This window comes from Gobius niger (genome assembly GCF_951799975.1).
Source record: "Gobius niger genome assembly, chromosome: 9".
NCBI classification, from domain to species: domain Eukaryota; kingdom Metazoa; phylum Chordata; class Actinopteri; order Gobiiformes; family Gobiidae; genus Gobius; species Gobius niger.
In genome coordinates, this window is record NC_136860.1 from 17,463,377 (window position 1) to 17,479,365 (window position 15,989).

At 39.4% G+C, this 15,989-nt stretch overlaps 1 protein-coding gene across 2 annotated transcripts; it reads right to left on the minus strand.

Annotated features, from left to right (window-relative positions):
* Positions 1–526: 526 nt before the first annotated feature.
* Positions 527–6,704, minus strand: lnpa (limb and neural patterns a). Of its 2 annotated transcripts, none has more exons than XM_079563049.1 (13): positions 6,570–6,704; positions 5,801–5,873; positions 5,461–5,502; positions 4,759–4,946; positions 4,619–4,677; positions 4,496–4,536; positions 3,682–3,765; positions 3,555–3,606; positions 3,242–3,460; positions 2,116–2,221; positions 1,874–1,944; positions 1,449–1,601; positions 527–1,323 (listed from the first exon to the last, which is right to left on the minus strand). In XM_079563049.1, the coding sequence occupies exons 2-13, from the start codon at positions 5,825–5,827 to the stop codon at positions 1,160–1,162; spliced, it is 1,206 nt and encodes a 401-aa protein (XP_079419175.1). In that variant the 5' UTR covers positions 5,828–5,873; positions 6,570–6,704; the 3' UTR covers positions 527–1,159. The 2 variants fall into 2 exon arrangements, with proteins under 2 accessions (XP_079419175.1, XP_079419176.1); XM_079563050.1 differs by having other exon boundaries at positions 5,801–5,869; positions 6,570–6,615.
* Between the last annotated feature and the right edge of the window lie 9,285 nt (positions 6,705–15,989).

A 15,989-nucleotide genomic window follows, 5' to 3' on the forward strand; every position in this document is an offset into this window, starting at 1 on the left:
CACGTCTCTGTAAACATACATTATCAAAACCCATAGAAGATGTGTGGTTTTGACCCCCAATAGTTTACATTGAATCTACTGGTGAAAGGGTCACGTGGTGCCAGAGAGCAACTTTGTAGCCGCAATGACTTTCTGGTTGCAAATGAAGAGGGTCAAGCAATCAAGACCGGTCGGGCTCTGTGTCAGCACCATTATCTTACGCTGTCTAAAATGATCAATGAGGTAAAATAAAATGATCACAAGGTAAAATTGGCCAGCTAATGAAAATAGACTGTTTAAATGTGCAGCTTGGTGAAAACCCGGCTGGAGGAGGGGGCCAAAATCAAAGGGCTACAAGAACCTAAATGTGTTATTTTGTACTAACAAGTGAAATATTTAACCCTTCACTAGTTTACGTGCTAGGCAATCTTTGTTGTTTTTAAATAGTTATAATTTATTTCAGCGATGCCTAACTGTACAATACAATAGTATAATAGTGCAGACAGAGACAGGACCAAAACACAATCTCTAGAGCCAATGATTAAATATTCTCACATTTTTATTTATTCAAGGAAAAAACGAAAGGAACATTAACCTCGGCATATTGTGTCCCTTGAGACCTTAACAGCATTTGTATTTAAATAAGTTTCAACAATACTCGGAAGCAGGAGAGATAAAAGGCACATAGGGCAGGGCAACAGTACCGACATGAATTCTTCCCGACCTCTGAGCAATAAATACATTCCAATTGTAGCGATGATGTGTAAACATGCTAGCACTATGGTGCTACAGAACCTCATTTAACACTGTTGACAAAGTACAGCAACATTGAAAATATAAATAAATAAAACCCAACAACATACCACTGTTTCTTGTGAACTGTGACCAATTCATTCAAAAATAAAAAATAAAATATGGAGAAAAAACAAGCGCATCGAGAGAGGTATTGCTACATAACACCAAACAGCACATTAAATTGCTGTGATGGGAAAATAAGCCAAGAGTGGGATTGGCAAATACTAGTGCTACAAGATTTACAACTCAATTCATTTGTAATACAATATTAAAACTATCCTGAAGGAACTGTATGAGACGTCTTAGTAAAGCTACCCCAGCGGCTTATGGCATTTATTTCATTATGTAATTGTCCTAAAATGAAAAGGCTTGTGGTGGTTGTGCTTTATTCCACCTCCATTGCAGATTCGTCCTGGTCCACGTCAGACTTCTCAGAGGGCACGTCTTGTGATTCGGGGGTGTTGTGTTCATCTGACGCAGAGCAGCCATCGGTGGTCGGAGTGCTCGGCTCTTGGGGCTCATCTGACTCATCAGTAAGTTTGCACTTTCCTAAGGCATTCAAATATGACAACGTTTAGAATTATTATTATTATTTTCTTTAAATCTATTTACCTGATATTTTTTGTATATTTTTTTTTCTTTCTGTGTCATGTTCAAATCTGTGTTGTTTTTACCCAGTACAGACACTTCCTCATCTTCATCGGCTGCAGGAGGTGGTGACTGAGGCGCGGGCATCCTGTGCTCAGCTGGACTCTCTTGTAGTCTAGGAGCCTGGGGCCGCGTCTTCTTTGCCGGATTCAGAAAGTAACAATACGCACATCGGAAGGCTTTAAAAAAAACAAAACAAAGTATGACACCAGTTTACGTCAGTGTGTATTTCTAGTCAGACACAGATTAATAAACATGAAGATGAAGCAGTGACAAAAATGGCTGAGAGGCACAAACATTTCAGATTGATGTGATGTGCTGGTTTGCATATTCAATCTTACAGGGGTCGGCGGAGGCAGAGGCATTTAAGTGCCATATGATATACAACACTGCCAAATGCTAGAGGGCAAACCAAGGCATAGTGTCTGATGGAGAATAACAAGTGTCTTACCAGTGTACTCAAATTCCTCTTTTAAAGCCATGCCATTATGGGACAGACACTGCTGACAGATAAGAGCGTATCTGTGTGTGTGAGAGAGAGAACAAGGAATTATAGTGTTACTTAAATTAAAGAGAACAGTTTAATTCTTACAATCAGAAATTAGAAAAGAATTGTATATATTACAAGATTTGCTATATTTGACTCTGTATTATATCAATATAAGCATAATAATAAACTGTTTTCCAATGCACCTGTTTCCAGGACCATCTCCAACCAGATACTCAATGACCCTGTCCACAGCCCCTCTTTCTCTCGGTAGCACAGGTCTGGCCAATGGCGGTCCAGGTGGATGCATGCCTGTGTTAAGACGATACACAAGATTATTTGACATTATTTGTCTTAAAAACACAAACAATAAAGTGCAAACACTTAGGAGAGGAAACTAAAGCAGTGATTCATTGTATTCTGCACAAACCATGACGAATTTAACAGCCTCTCCTTTGCCTAATGACTTAAAACTGGATCTCACTTGCAAAGCACGTCCAGACTCCCTGCTGTGTTGGTGAGTAGTAATTAATATAATCTAACATCAAGAGCAATCATAGGAAGATGACTGGTCATTTCTGTGAGACTTGGCAGAGTCTTGGCATCCTGCTGGTTATTAATTTACCAACATATGGAAACTCTGTGGTGACTCTTTGTATCAAATTGCTTTTCACTTTCAATTTTCAGCAGAAGCAGGTGATAACATCAAGTCATGTAAACCATTTGCGAGGTGCTCCCAATGCCAAATGCAATTTCACCAAACATTAAAAGACATTTTGTAAAATTCCAGCACCATTGCCCAGAGAATGAACACATGTCTACAGAATTAATCACTGTTAGTGCAATCTTACTTTGTCTCGCAGTGGGCATTCTACATTGCAATTACAGCCCACCCCTTTCTCTATAAACACATTTTCTTTAAGGTTTGATCAAATATGCGCATTTACGGGAGAGCTCAAATGCTTTTAAATTTCATAAATGGCCCCTTGCTTGGCAGTGAAAAGTGTTCTATTGTGTTGGCCAACAGGGAAGAAAATATTGATTCAGATGTTAATTGCTGGCGTCTTTTGTTGGGGTACGTATGTCATGTGGAATTTTAGTACCAATTGCATATTATCAAAGTCAGAGGTGTGCACTTTGAGAAGGCTTTAACCTTTTAATAGGGTACCTAAATTTACATTTGCACAATTATCATCTACAACAGTAACATATAACAACCTTCTGACAACACACTGCAGAGCCTTGAGCAACGAGGGACACAGACGCAGAGGAGTAAATCACACCTTAATCGAGCACATTATGATGTGGTCCCCCTGTGAGCAGGTAACTCACCCACTCCTGGAACAGGTGTTCCTGGGGTCACAGGCCTCCTCATCAAGCTCTGCTGAGCAGCTACAGCCGACAGGCCTCTCTCTGGGGGTCCACCCGGAGCAGAATGGGAAGTTCGTCCGGAATGGGTGGGCCCAGAAGCAGAGGGAGGGCGAGCAGCCGCACTCCCAGGATTCAGCATCACTGTGGGGGTCTTTGGCATGACACTGCGATGCCTGAGCTCTAATAAAGCAACCATTGCATTTTGTTTATTCCTGTAGTTGTCTAAGCATGCTAATGTAATTCATAAGATAGGTGCTACTAGAGTTTATACTACCTTGTCCTAGGGTTGGAGTCATCATGGGTCCAGCTGGAGAGGATTCTAGTTCCTTTGTACAAACAAAAAAGCATATATAGAAACAGCCTCCTCAGGAACATAGTATCCAAGTAACAAATTCACTTACAATTTTCTTCTTGGAATCTGGATCAAATCTCTCCAGAATCATTTTGGCATTTTTATATGTCTCAGTTTCCATAACTTCCTCAAGCTGGGAAAAAAAAAGGAAAGCAAATCACACCATGAATATGAATACATGTGTGGTTCCTTCCTCCTGGGAGGGGCCTGAGTCTTATATAGACCGATCTGGCTTACTTTCCAGGGTCTCATCCTGACCACAAGAGCTAAGAAGAAGCATCTGTGTATAGAAGTGAAATGTCTTCAACTAAAGCCAGTCCAGTCGATGATTTAAGCTTCACGACCACAATAAGAAGGCAAAACCCCTCTATTTGGCATGCACAAACTGGACACATTTTAACTGAACAGGTGACAGCGAAGCTATTCCTCTTTAAAAGGAACCAAAACATTTACAAAATGTTTGCTTATGATATGAAGAATAATTACATTCACTACTTCGATAATGGAGAGTGTGAAAATCCATCAGCCCTAATTATTGGAAGTTATTAGACTTGACAGATGATGACAAGCCATTTCTCAGATTTATTCCCTTCCTGCTCTAAATGCTATTAATTAAAGTGACATTAGCAGAGTAGTTTGAGGGTTAAGTCACTGTGTAAATCAAATGTTGTCAGTATAGATCTTGGATTAGCAAGTATTTTGCTACTAAACACTGGGTGGATCAATTAAGGCATAACTAAGTCTTCCTGAGGTTCCACAGAACAAAGAGCAGTGCAGTGCAAAACATCCTGAGAATGTGGAAAGTGGAAATACAGACACATCCACACCAAGCATAGCAGTCCAGACATGAAAATAAAACTCACAATTTTTCTCTTTTGCCCCTTAAGATCATCCAACTTTTCATCTAAAAATATACATATTACAATTACAAATGGATTATACAAATAGACAAGTCATATCTTGTTTAAAAAAAAAGGGTTTCTTACTATTTCTTTCTGTTCTTCGGGAAAAAACATATACAAGAAATTTTCTAAGCAGCCAGATTCTAAAAAAAAGAAAGAAAAGAAAATAATGTCAGTTGCAGATGGCGAAGTTCGGTTAATAATCAATATAGCGACATACTTACAAAAGAGGAAAAAACAAAAGGGGAAGACACAATATGAGCCGGCCCATCAGCTGTTCAGGTAGGTACCACAAATACACTACCAGACAACTGAGCAGGTAAAGTATTGAGGAGTATAGCAAGAGGCGTCCAACCCATATTTTCAGCTGCCGTTGATTTTTTGCACTGTATTCTTCAAGAGCCTGGATGTCCTGTGGAGAAAATTCTAGTTGAGATACATTTCATATTAGTTTTTAAATAACACTTTCGACTGATAACTATTTTGAATAGCAAATTCTCTTGCAAATGGCAGAGCTAACAAGAAGCATCTAAAAATAGTCAGCAAACAGACAGGGGCTTGTGCTTGTGACTATCGTTCACATGTGTGTCTGTCACTCTCACCACCAACTGCCTACTGTACATAGGCATCTGGTCAGTAATGGTGAGCCATTACTGACAGAGATCATTTTTTTCAAAAAAATGGAAGAACATAACTTTTTTTCCTCACTTTCTTTTGCAAAAAGAAAGAAAGAAAATAAATAAATAAAAATACTAATAACATTGCTTTGAATGTATAGAGCCACTTGCTCCAAAGATAGTAACACGAAAGACCACTAGCTTAGCAGCAAAGAACAGCAAAGCCTGTTTCATCAGCTGGTATGGAGATTCACATTCACCCAAGTATAGGTGATCAAAGCAAAAAGATTATCATTATTGTTACACAACCTTTTCAATTCCTTCCAGCACCTCAACAGTGGATTGTTTTGTCTGCAAAGAAACAAATCAACAAGTTAGAAAAAAAATGGAGCTCTGTGGGGATGTCACGCATGCATTCATAGGAGCATTAACATAAAGCTCTTACTTGCTCTAAGTAATGCCACTAAAATCATGCAACAAAAACACATCAATAATAGAACAGAACAAAGCATTACACATGGTCTTTTCAATGTTTGGATATGTTTTGTGGTTTAAGTTGTGTGTTTTTGTTTATATAAGATACAACATGTAACAAACACTAATTTAAACAGATTGTAGTTAAAGATTTAAAAGGAAGGACAACACGAACCCGCCATCGGGATAACACAGCCCCCATGACGCTGACGGTGGTTAATTTCTGTCCAGGGCACACTCCTAACCTGCTGGAAAAAAGGAAATATATTTCATATAATATAAACATATTTAAAGATTAATCAGTGGCCTTAGTTTGGGCAACTCGAACCTTCATGTGTTTATGGTAGCGTTTAACGTAGGGCTCTAAATATGTCCTCCAAGTCCTTGAATATATTCCCAATTGTAGCTCAGAGCTATCTTTATCAGGGACATCTATCAGTACACTTGGCAGCTCTCACGTCCATTAGCAACATTGTTTGACAGGTACTTCACTCAAGCGCACAGCTGATATTTTAGGGAATCTATTGTTAACAGATTTCCTATCCTATGTGATCTAATCTGCGTAATGTACTGAAGGGTGTAAGCGGTGGCATTTATTATTGCAAGGAAGAAGAATTAACTTAAGTTATCAAAGCTAGCAAAGTTAGCAAACTGTTTTGATGAAGCTAGCAAAGCCCTATGATTCATATAAAGAGCGATTTTGTCATATGCATACCCACAGTATGGCCGGTTCCGTATTGTTTGCACAAAATGTTCCCTGAGGCACGTTTCTGGAAATATTAGCCTAATATTAGCATTAGCGAAGGCTGCCTGGTAGGCTAGCTAACAGCTAGCATGCTAGCTTCACACACCAATACTTTCCGCAAAACTTTATGCACTTCAAATTAATAATACCATTGGCAGAGTTGCTACATCCTAAGCAGTGGCTAAAACATCAACATTACCTTAGCAAGGCTTCGGACTCAGCACCGCTTCTGTGTAAGTCCTGCTGTCAGTGTGGCGCCTGCCCTGCAGAGAGTGTTTGGGACAAGATGGGGGAGTGCCCACCAAAGAGCTGCGTGGCTTTGGGTGACTAATCTGAGTGGCATGGCCATTATAGTCCAACTGTATGAAATAAATGGTGTTAAAATGACACAAACCGGTGATTAGTGTCAACACTGAAGCAGATATCACTCATTAGTTTATCTAAGAGTTATTTAAAAATCCTTGTCTTCAGGGCAACAAGATGTATGCCTTGAATGTCAGTTGTTATGCGAGTAGGTACTTGCCAATACAGTCTACTAGACTAGGCTTGTTTGTGCAGTATCACAGACTTTTACTACTTTGTTGCTCTGCTTCAGGCTAGTACGGCTAGGGTTACAATGTAGCAAATACAATGTTGGTGCTGGTGCCACAGTGCATCAGTAAACACTTTAGAAAAATGCTACTAGCCTGCAACTACTTATTTCCCCTATTATGTCTCCTTCTGTAGATACTATATATTATGAAGAATGGTTAATTTAGTTTTTGATGGTTTATTAGACCTGTGTGTCCCAAAGTGCGCCACAGAGCAGGAGGCCCCAAGTGGATTTCAAAATATAGGCTTAAAAAAGTGAAATATTGATTGGGTATTCAATATAATTCCTACATTAAAACAGAATAGATTTGTGATTGAGGTTAAATAACAAAATAAACCATGTAGCCTATGCAAATCACTAAACCAGAAAGGTGTTTGCTTATTATTTATTTAGTTTTAGGCTGAAATGTTTGGGATCCCCTGGCTTAGACTATACCATAGTAGAGTGTAGTAGAGCAGGTTGTCATATAACCGAGAGGTTGGCGGTTCTTTTCCTAGCTCCTAGCAAGACACTTCACTCACCGCCTGTATGAATGCAGTGTGTGCGTGAGCGGCTAGTGGTGGTTGGAGGGCCTGAGGGTGCCGACTGAGGGTGCCGATTGGCATCAGTGTAACCCAGGCCAGCTGTGGCTACAATAGTAGCTCTAACACCAAGTAAGGGGTAAGTGAATAATGACTACAAAACTGATGAGGAACTTGTCAACACAGACAAATTGTAATACAGTGGGAACCACCTTATACACTTCATAAAAAGATGCATTTTTTCCTCAATGCCAGAAGAAACAGACATTTCTTTTGATACTTTTTACGAAGTCAGAAATTACTATACCTTTAAACAATTTGGGAAAGCCCAGATAGCAATGTCATGTCCTTGGAAGCACAAGTCTGGTTCATCCCTGGGTGCAATTTCAAGACACTTGAAAGTGCCTGGTTCATTGGTTCAAACAATATACGCAAGTATGAAAAGATGGAAAAATCAACCCAAAAACAAATGCAAGAGACCTGGTGAAGATGCTAAAACAAAGAGTTTGTCATCATCCACAGTGAAACAAGTACTGGGAGGGACTGGTGCACTTCACAAAATAGATGACATCATGAAGAAATAACACTATGTGGAAATATTGGAGCAACATCTCAGAAATAAGCCTCGAAGTTAAAGCTTGGGTACAGATGGGTCGTCGGAATGGACAATGACCCAAAGCAAACTGCCAAACTGGTTACAAAGTGGCTGAAGGATAACAAAGTCAGTGTTTTGAAGTGGTCATCACTAAGTCCTGATTTCAATAGGTGAAAATATGGGCAGAGCTGAAAAGGCATGTGCGCACAAGGTGGCTACAAATGTGGCTCAGTTACACCAGTTCTGTTTGGACGAACAACCAAAGCTTCGGCCAACTATTGAGAAGAACTAGTAGAGAACTAGTGAGAACTAGTGAGAGGGACTGCGGATGGAAAATAGCTGCTGAGCTAAATCTGGTACAAACCATCTCCTCTTGTAAAGACTAATGGTTCTGTACATTGTCCCTGTTTCAATAAATAATGATAATAGAAGCTTGTGGAGGGAATTCCAAAAACTTTGACCCAAGTTGTACAGTTTAAAGGCAATGCTTCCAAATATTAATGAAATGTATGTAAACTTTTGGTTTTGTAAAAAGTAATATAAAACCATGTAGAAAATTCTGTTGTGTGTTGGTCTCCGCCAGGGCTGCCCTTTGTCACCGGTTCTGTTCATTACCTTTATGGACAGAATTTCTAGGCGCAGCCAGGGGCCGGAGGGTGTCCGGTTTGGGAGCCTCAGAGTCTCATCTCTGCTGTTTGCGGACGATGTTGTTCTGATGGCTTCAACAAACCAGGACCTTCAGCACGCTCTGGGGCGGTTTGCAGCCGAGTGTGTAGCGGCCGGGATGAGAATCAGCACCTCCAAATCTGAGGCCATGGTTCTCCACCGGAAAAAAGGTGGTTTCCCCTCTACAGGTCGGTGGAGAGTCCTTACCTCAAGTGGAGAAGTTCAAGTATCTCGGGGTCTTGTTCACGAGTGAGGGACGGATGGAGCGTGAGATCGACAGACGGATCGGTGCGGCGTCAGCGGTGATGCGGTCGCTGTATCGGTCTGTCGTGGTGAAGAGGGAGCTGAGTCGGGAGGCAAAGCTCTCGATTTACCGATCGATCTACGTTCCCACTCTCTCCTATGGTCATGAGATTTGGGTAATGACCGAAAGGACAAGATCGCGAATACAAGCGGCCGAAATGAGTTTCCTTCGCAGGGTGGTTGGGCGCACCCTTCGAGATAGGGTGAGGAGCTCAGTTACCCGAGAGGAGCTCGGAGTAAAGTCGCTGCTCCTTCACGTCGAAAGGGGCCAGCTGAGGTGGCTCGGGCATCTGTTTCAGATGCCTCCTGGTCGCCTCCCGCGGGAGGTGTTCCAGGCATGTCCTTGTGGGACAAGGCCTCGTGGAAGACCCAGGACACGCTGGAGGGACTATGTCTCCGAGCTGGCCTGGTGTCGCCTCAGGGTGTGTGGATCGGGAAGTCTGGGCATCTCTGCTGAGACTGCTGCCCCCGCGACCCGGCCCCGGATAAAGCGGAGAAAAATGGATGGATGGTAGAAAATTCTATCTCTCATTTTTCTAGCATTTGACAAATATAGATATATTTTTTTAATTCTTATTGACCTATATAAAGTAAAAGTTAATTCTGGTTTCATGTCAGACAGTGAGGAAAAAATGCAAATCTGTCTTTTTATAAAGTGTATAAAAACATGGGCTATGGTTACCGCTGTATAGAACTACACTATTTGTATAGGGCAAAGAGTTTGGGTCACCATGGTAATTTATCAAGATGAGTGCAAAATAGCGAGTGCAAGCTGGAAAAGCCCTAAATCTGATATGTAAATAAGAAAATGATGCGTAATTAAACAATGTGTAAATTACTCTGCTGCACTTTTGCACGTGCTACTTGTTTTGCACATGAGCAAACACTTGGCAAATGAACCCCTTAAGGCTGGTAGTCCTAATCATCAGAAGAATGATGAGTTTTTCTTTTCACTCTTGTTAGATATGTTGTTCACCATGGATGCATGCTTCTGTCTGTCATCATAGAGGTTGTGGGATCAAATCTCTAGTCAGCCCAATGCAGTCTCTCCATATTCTCTGCTTTGGTTCTCATCCACCATCCAAGACATCCTAAAGAAAGGTGAGCATGATTTAAAATATCAAAGTGTGATGAGGGATGTATGCATCCCTCTGCATCAGTCCCAGCTTTGGCTCCATCCAACAGCATCTGCTAATATTAAAAGTAAAAGATGAATGAATGAACGGTCTTACTTTCCAAAAAAGATGGCTTGTTTCAATGGGCTATGTATTCTATTTTTTGTGCTTATCATGTTGTTTTAGAGTTGATCCTTGTTATTTTGTGTGATTGTGTGTGAGGTATGCACATGTGTTCTTTTCATGTTCATTAATGTGCATTGTTCCTATCAAATTAATAAATAGATACAGTTTTGGTTATCATAAGGTGATGCAACCCAAATCTTGCTACAAATATAAACGTGTTATAAGTTTGACAGGATATGTGCCTTCTGGAGCACCGTATGTTTGACATTAAAACATTTAGATATTTGTTTAATGACATGTGTGATATTTTAGTTATCCTTTAATTTGTGAGATTAGTTTATCACATATGTCTCTTACTTCCTGCAAGATTTACCATAGCTTTCGACATTTGCGGAGGCAATTCAGAAAATGGGCAAATTGGATCAGCCAGGTTACATATTCAAGGAAAAATAAAATACAGTATTCATATACAGTGGGTTGCATAAGTATCCGTACCCTTTAACTTTTCAACATTTTGCCACGCTATGGTCTACAAAAATAATACATATAATTTAAATTTTGCGTGAAAGCCACACACTAAGTGACACACAATCGTCAAGTGCAATGAAATGTATACATTTTGATTTTTTGTCGTCTGAAAAGTGGGATTTTTGCGAAAGTATATTCCCCCCCTTTCCTTTTAGTGCAACCAATTGCCTTCAGAAGTTTCATGATGATTTCTTTATGATCACATGTTGACCCAATGACTAAATATAGTCTACCTGTGTGTAATCTAATTTCAGTTCAAATACAGCTGCTCTGTGATGGTCTCAGAGGGCTGTTAAGAGACTAATGGGGTGCAGACAGCCTCATGAAGTCCAAGAACACACCAGACAGGTCAGGGATAAAGTTGTGGAGAAGCATAAAGCTGGGTTCAGTTATAAAAAGATTTCCAAAGCTTTGAACATCTCTCAAAGTACAGTTAAATACACCAACCAGGAATGGAAAGAGTATGGCATCACTGCAAACCTACCAAGACCCGGCCGTCCCCCTAAACTTAGTGACCGAACAAGGACAGCACTGACCAGAGCTGTTACCAAAAAGCTTATGATGACCCTGGATGAACTGCAGAGAGCTACAGCTTAGGTGGGGGAAACTCAAAGTCCAGACCTAAATCCAATTGAGAATCTGTGGAAAACTGCGGTTCACAACTAACCGCTCTCCATCTAATCTAACTGAGCTTGAGCTGTTTTGCAAAGAAGACTGGGTAAAAAATCCAGTCTAAAGATGTGCAGGACTGGTAGAGACAACAGACTTGAAGCTGTAGTTGCAGCAAAAGGCAGTTCCACAAAGTATTAACTCTGGGGTATAGATACAGCGGGAACCATATGTTTACATACGCTTCACAAAAACACAGATTTGCATTTTTTTCCTCACTGTCTGACATGAAACTAGAATTAACTTCTCTCTTTTTTAGGTTAATTAGAATTTGAAAAAAATAAATAAATCTAGTTTTCAAATGCCAGAAGAAAGAGCGATAGAATTTTCTACACATTTTTTATTACTATTTACAAAACCAAATGTTTACATACACTAAGATTACTATACCTTTAAATAATTTGGGAAAGCCCAGATGACCTTGGACGCACACGTCTGGTGCAGTTTCAAGACACTTGAAGGTGCCAGTTTCACTGGTTCGAACAATGATGGAAATTACCAGTCGTCATACAGATCAAAAAGAAGTCGGGTTTTGTATCCCAGAGATGAATGAATGATGATGAATGAGATGTGAATATCAACCCAAGAACAAATGCAAAAGACCTGGTGAAGATGCTGAACCTGGTAAGAGTTTGTCATTATCCAGAGTGAAACAAGTCCTGTACAGACTCCAGTTTGGCGTTTGCAAACAAAAGAGGGATAAAGACTTTAATTTTTGGAGACATATACTCTGGTCTGACGGAAAAAAAAAGAAAAGAAAATGGCCATAATGACCATCATCATGTTTGGAGGAAAAAGGGGGAATCTGGCAAGCCTGAGAACACCATCCCAGCTGTGAAATATGGGGGTGGCAGCATCATGCTGTGGGGTTTGCTGTGGACTGGTGCATTTCACAAAATAGATGACATCACGAAGAAAGAACACTATGAAAAAAATATTGGAGCAACATCTCTGGACATCAGCCAGGAAGTTAAAGCTTGGGCGCAGATGGGTCTTCCAAATGGACAATTCCCAAAGCAAACTGCCAAACTGGTCACTAAGTGGCTTAAGGAAAACAAAGTCAATGATTTGAAGTGGTCATCACTAAGTCCTGGTCTCAATCTAGTTGAAAATGTATGGACAGAGCTGAAGAGGCATGTGCACGCAAGTGGCCTTCACATGTGGCTCAGTTATATCAGTTCAGTTTGGACGAATGGACCAAAACTCCTCTCAACTATTGTGAGAAGCTTGTGAGTTATACAGTTTAAAGGCAATGCTACCAAATCTTAATGAAATGTATGTAAACCTTTGGTTTTGTAAAAAGTAATAAAACATTGTGTAGAAAATTCTATATCTCATTCTTCTGGCATTTGACAAATAGAGATATTTTTCTTCTATTTAATTGTAATTGACCTAAAAAATAAAAGCTGATTCTAGTTTCATGTCAGACAGTGACAAAAAAATGCAAATGTTTATAATGTGTACGTAAACTTGTGGTTCCCGCTGTACTTTTGCACATCCCTCTCGTTTTTTTATTTATAAAATAAAATTTTATTTCACTTCACGATTGTGTGTCACTTAGTGTGTGTCTTTTACAAAAAAATTCAATTATACATATTTATGTTTGTGGTCCATAGCGTGACAAAATGTCATAAGGTTAAAGGGAGATACTCATGCAACCCACTGTACATATTCAGGGAAAAATAATAAAGTTTTTTGAAAACGTTTTTGATTTCATCAAAGTTAAACTATGGTATTGGTACACATCTGGCTATATTGAAGTTTTAGGATCAGAGTTGTAGTTTTCTATGTCTACATCAAAATGCTTAATTTTTAATTTTGCAAAGAGATGTAAAACATGTATAGCATTGCTCTTAGATATTGTTTTGAGTCAGTGTGAGACACGTGCATGTAAACATTCTACGCCTGATTCTAGAGCATACAAATGACAAATAATATATGGAATTTTCTGTCATTATTGATCAGGCTTAAATTGTGCTCGATTTCAATTGAAGAGTGACCAAAAAAATCAACCTGAAACACCAGTTACAAAGCCCACAGTCATGTAGTTGTCTGGGGTGGCCAACGATAGCACAGGCCACCCGGTACCCCCAGGATTCAGTATATTGTGGTCAAGTTCAATTTGGTTTTACTTTTAATATATCACGACCAAAACCAAATATTGGGAAATCACCTCAAAACAAACGAATGCCGAAAACCCTCAATTGAAATTCAGTCTTGAAAAACTCAGACCGGCCCTATGTGCCACCCCTGATACTTTGTGTTAACAGGCTTAGGGGTTTTTATATTGTTTAAAAATGCTTCAAAAATAAAAACATAAATGAGTCATCACTTTTTCTCATGCTGCCACACATGCCTGAAAACAATAATACTGAGTAACCTGACACAATCAACTGTCCATGGGGAGATGGTAAATGGTCTGAACTTATATAACGCTTTTCCACCAGACACTCAAAGCGCTTTACAGCAAGGACCCACTCATCCATTCACACTCTCGTTCATACACCAGTGTACACAGAATGGTTTCATAAATACTACTTGTCTTATAAAATTGAATCAAATCAAAAACATGCAATTCTTAATTTGATTAAATTCATAAGTAACTGCTACATTAGGTCCAAGATGATATAGCTTTTGACATAAAAAGGGCACCGCACATTTCAATAAAATCCTATGGTTATTAGAGTTCAAATTATTTTTACAGTTCTAAAAGAAAAAATAAGTGGCACACATTTTGTATGTGCATAATTTTCGGTGCCTTTGGGATCTCCAGGACACCTTGATGATCTGACATTACTGTTAATTTACTTTTACAAATTTTCAAGTTTAAGTTCGAGTGACATTTTTACACAAGCGAGTGAAACTAAATACACCACCAAATAAACCTCATTCTGCCAGATCCTTGGAAAATTCTGTATAAATTCTTGTGCCTGGGGTTTACCAAAGTCCTTGTAAAAGTCCACTGTTTAAAAAGCATGCCCTGTATAACAATATCAAAGTCTGTCGTAATTATGTAATTCCAAACTTGTTCTAATAAAACTGGTGCAATAATTATAACAACCACAGCTAGTGCACAAGGCACGGGAAGAATTGCATTGCGGCCGATAAAAGCAATTTCCAAACATAATTGAGAACATGTTTCAATACATATGCATGAAAAGGGGATTTTCCATTTGACCGCCTTATACGCCCATGTAATTGATTGAGGGGACGACCTGTTATGTTAAATGTTATTTGAGAACCATCAAAACCTGCAAAATTGCAAATTGCCCAGCTTGTATCTGAATTAATACCTCATTCATCATCATTATGAGTTGATAAGTTAATTTAACCATTTCATTCTGTCTTAATGAGCTATAGTTGAATTAATGTCATGTAATATATGAAAGTAACATTTGAACAGAGGCAATGATATGAGACAAACAGTGTGCAGGCTGCTTTAGAAGCATAATGGTGGCATAAATCTCAGCAGGCTGCCGTCCGCATTACTATAATACAACAGAAGTGTTTGATATGGCGCTGCTGGACCTAATGTTAAAGGGCAGATAATACAAAATACATACTTTTTTTTTTTTGTGCCATTGCCATTCATTCATTTGCTGTTTCTTTTACATTTTTGTGTGTGTAAAATGTGTTTTCCCTTAAAAAAAAAAGAAAGAAAAAAAAAATCAAAATATGGGCCTTTATGAATCCAAATTACATTAAACGAGGTCACGTTATGCGTCTACAATAATGTGATTTTGTAAAAAGCCACATAAAATAGTGCGCAATAATGAAGTTGGCTCAGATGGTGTGACCCATCCGAGACCCATCCAGTCTCGTCTCGACTCTGACTACACAACAGCCTCTCTCTCGGTTCCACCTTAAATGCGTTTTGGCCCCGCTTGCTCCCTGTAGTTTAGGTTTTTTTTTTTTTTTTTTTTGTCCTCCCCGCAGCAGCTGTCACCCTGTATTACTCGCAGTCAGCTAAATGAAACATTATTCTAAACATATGCATCGTAATCAGTCCGGTCACACTTACAAGAACACGCGTTAATAAGGCAATCAATCATTCTGGAACAAGCAAGTTGTTCTGTAACAGCTCATAAACAGTGTGTAATGAAGAATTGGAGGTTAGCATGACACGGCGCTGATCAGATAATCAATGTCAAAGATGCGATGAATGTCAGTAAATGTAGTTTTCATGTCGTTTCTATAAAATCGCCCAATTTACAACAAGCAGTTCAATTACCCTGAAAATACAGTCAATTAAACGGGGGGGTGATTGGACAGTAGGGGCAGGATCATCGATCTTTGCATTTTCTATCTCGCTGCTGGACATTTAATTTGTTTTTTCTATTAGCACCGAAATAAAGAAAATATAAAATATATTAAACCGGCCCAAAGATTTATTCTCTTGTCAAAAACCATTCAGCGAAGGTGACAGACAGTCCTTTCTGCATTATGATGAAGACGCGTTTTCTCCTCGCTCCTGCGCATTGGCCACAAAAACTAATCGTGTTAT

Coding starts and splice junctions, on each gene's coding strand:
- lnpa (XM_079563049.1), bottom strand. CDS start 5,827: ATGGGGGCTGTGTTATCCCGATGGCGG. Junction 4,947..5,460: donor TGCTGGAAGGAATTGAAAAG/GTTGTGTAACAA, acceptor TTTTCTCCACAG/GACATCCAGGCTCTTGAAGA. Junction 4,537..4,618: donor CCGAAGAACAGAAAGAAATA/GTAAGAAACCCT, acceptor GTATATTTTTAG/ATGAAAAGTTGGATGATCTT.